This window comes from Gavialis gangeticus, unplaced genomic scaffold, assembly GCF_001723915.1.
Source record: "Gavialis gangeticus isolate Ggan-Ray unplaced genomic scaffold, GavGan_comp1, whole genome shotgun sequence".
Lineage (NCBI taxonomy): Eukaryota > Metazoa > Chordata > Crocodylia > Gavialidae > Gavialis > Gavialis gangeticus.
The window spans coordinates 9547233-9549024 of NW_017729025.1; the positions used below are offsets into that span (position 1 = coordinate 9547233).

Consider the following 1792-nt stretch of genomic DNA (forward strand, 5'->3'; position numbering starts at 1 on the left):
AATGGGCACAAGTTGATGGAGAGGAGGTATAGACTGGACATCCGCAAAAACTACTTCACAGTTAGGGCGGCTAGGAGCTGGAACCAACTTCCAAGGGAAGTGGTGCTGGCCCCTACCCTGGGGGTCTTTAAGAAGAGGCTGGATGCCTACCTGGCTGGACTCATTTGAGTCCCGTTTCTTGTTTTTGGGGTTTTTGTTGTTCTCCTGCCCTGGCGGGGGGTCGGGCTAGAAGATCTACTAGGTCCCTTCTGACCCTTAATCTATGAAACTATGAAACTCTATGAAACTATAATTATAATATTCAACTTACATCTAGCATTTACACTTAACTAAGTTTTCTTACTAAGGATCAAAGCACTGTGATAAATCACTGGTAAGGTCTCTAAATAGGTTATGGGGTAATACTATAAAGAATCTGAATGTCAGCATATAACACTAGGAGTGGTGTATTAAGCTGATTTGTTGGTAATGCAAACTAGCGTGGAGTGACAAATACCAGTACTGTATCTAGAAAATAGCACAAAACCAGACAATAACAAAGATTTCTTCACGTTTAGACAGAATAAGCCACCATCACTAAGGACAGCTGCTCTAAGATGAACTAAATTTCTGTTCCATTTCTGTTTCCTGAATGGCAATTATGCATCAACAAAGTGTTTCTCAGAGTTATAATAAAAACAAAGAGCTAGATGGACAATATATAAAAATGTTACCTTCCCGGGTGACCCAAATGCAAAGAGGCCAAGATCTTCGTAAGAAGTAACAGCTGTTAAAAAAAGAAAAGAAAAATCCATTTCATATTCACTTTTTCATTAATATCATTTTCTCTTCCCTAGAAAAAGAGAACTATAGTATCTTATAATTTCCGTTTATAAGCCCTGCCTCCAGAAGAGCTGCACCTTGCAGTATCAAGGATCTGCGAGAACATTTGCAATGAAATGTGGTACGCAGTAAGATCTGCACTTACGACCACCTTCATAGGTAACCCCCGATTTATATTAAAGGATCCTATAGAGAGTTTGAGTTTCAACTGAAAACAACCTCTAGTCATTTGCTGGAAACTCAAAAAAGGGTTTATTTGGAACAAAACATTTCCTAGTTTTTGCACTGTTGCTCTGCATTTTGCTACCAGAAATTCAAGGGTGTAAAAAGGTGTAAACTTTTTTCTAGTTAGGTGATATGAATGTGTAGCCTGCTGGGTGTTCAACCAGTTTCAAGAATTTCAGAGGTTCAAAAAACGTCCGTCTTAAAACTGCATAAATTTATTGTTCTAATACTTGTGGAAGTGGGGGGGAGGAAGGAAGACATCTTCTGACCCCTTTGTTGCACATATTACCACCTTGCCTTCTCTTACATGAACAGGTAGTTCCCAACCCTACAACCTGACCTGGAAGAGAAGATTTTTACATAAGTACCAGAGATAAAACACACGTCATCCATTGCCCTGCCTGTTGATGCTGCAGGACAAAGGGTGACGTTCTCCTAGGACTTGAAGAGCCCCATCCTGTGCAGGATCGGGCACCTCAAGCCCTGGGAGGACCCAACTTTTCCGCACTTACCGAGATGTTCCCAGGATCTCCCGGGCATGCTTCAGTAGTTGGGGTTTCCCTACTTAGAGGTGCACCCATGAGATCCCAGGGGCAACCTCAGTGGTGTACCCAGGGTCTCCGGCACCTGGTGGCCATCACCTGCATTTGCACCTCCCCCTCCGCCCCCCCGGGATGATCCGAGCAGGGTGCAGGGATCAAAGCAAATCAGCCTGTGCGGGGCCCTGCCTCCTGCCCCACGGCAC

At 43.6% G+C, this 1792-nt stretch overlaps 1 protein-coding gene across 1 annotated transcript in view; it reads right to left on the reverse strand.

Annotated features, from left to right (window-relative positions):
* SLC38A6 (solute carrier family 38 member 6) overlaps positions 1-1792 on the reverse strand; it is a 70353-nt gene that overhangs the window by 57611 nt on the left and 10950 nt on the right. Inside the window, exon 4 of the mRNA XM_019518375.1 lies at positions 714-766. Within this exon, the coding sequence (XP_019373920.1) occupies positions 714-766 (53 nt within the window). The remainder of the gene's footprint in view (positions 1-713; positions 767-1792) is intronic.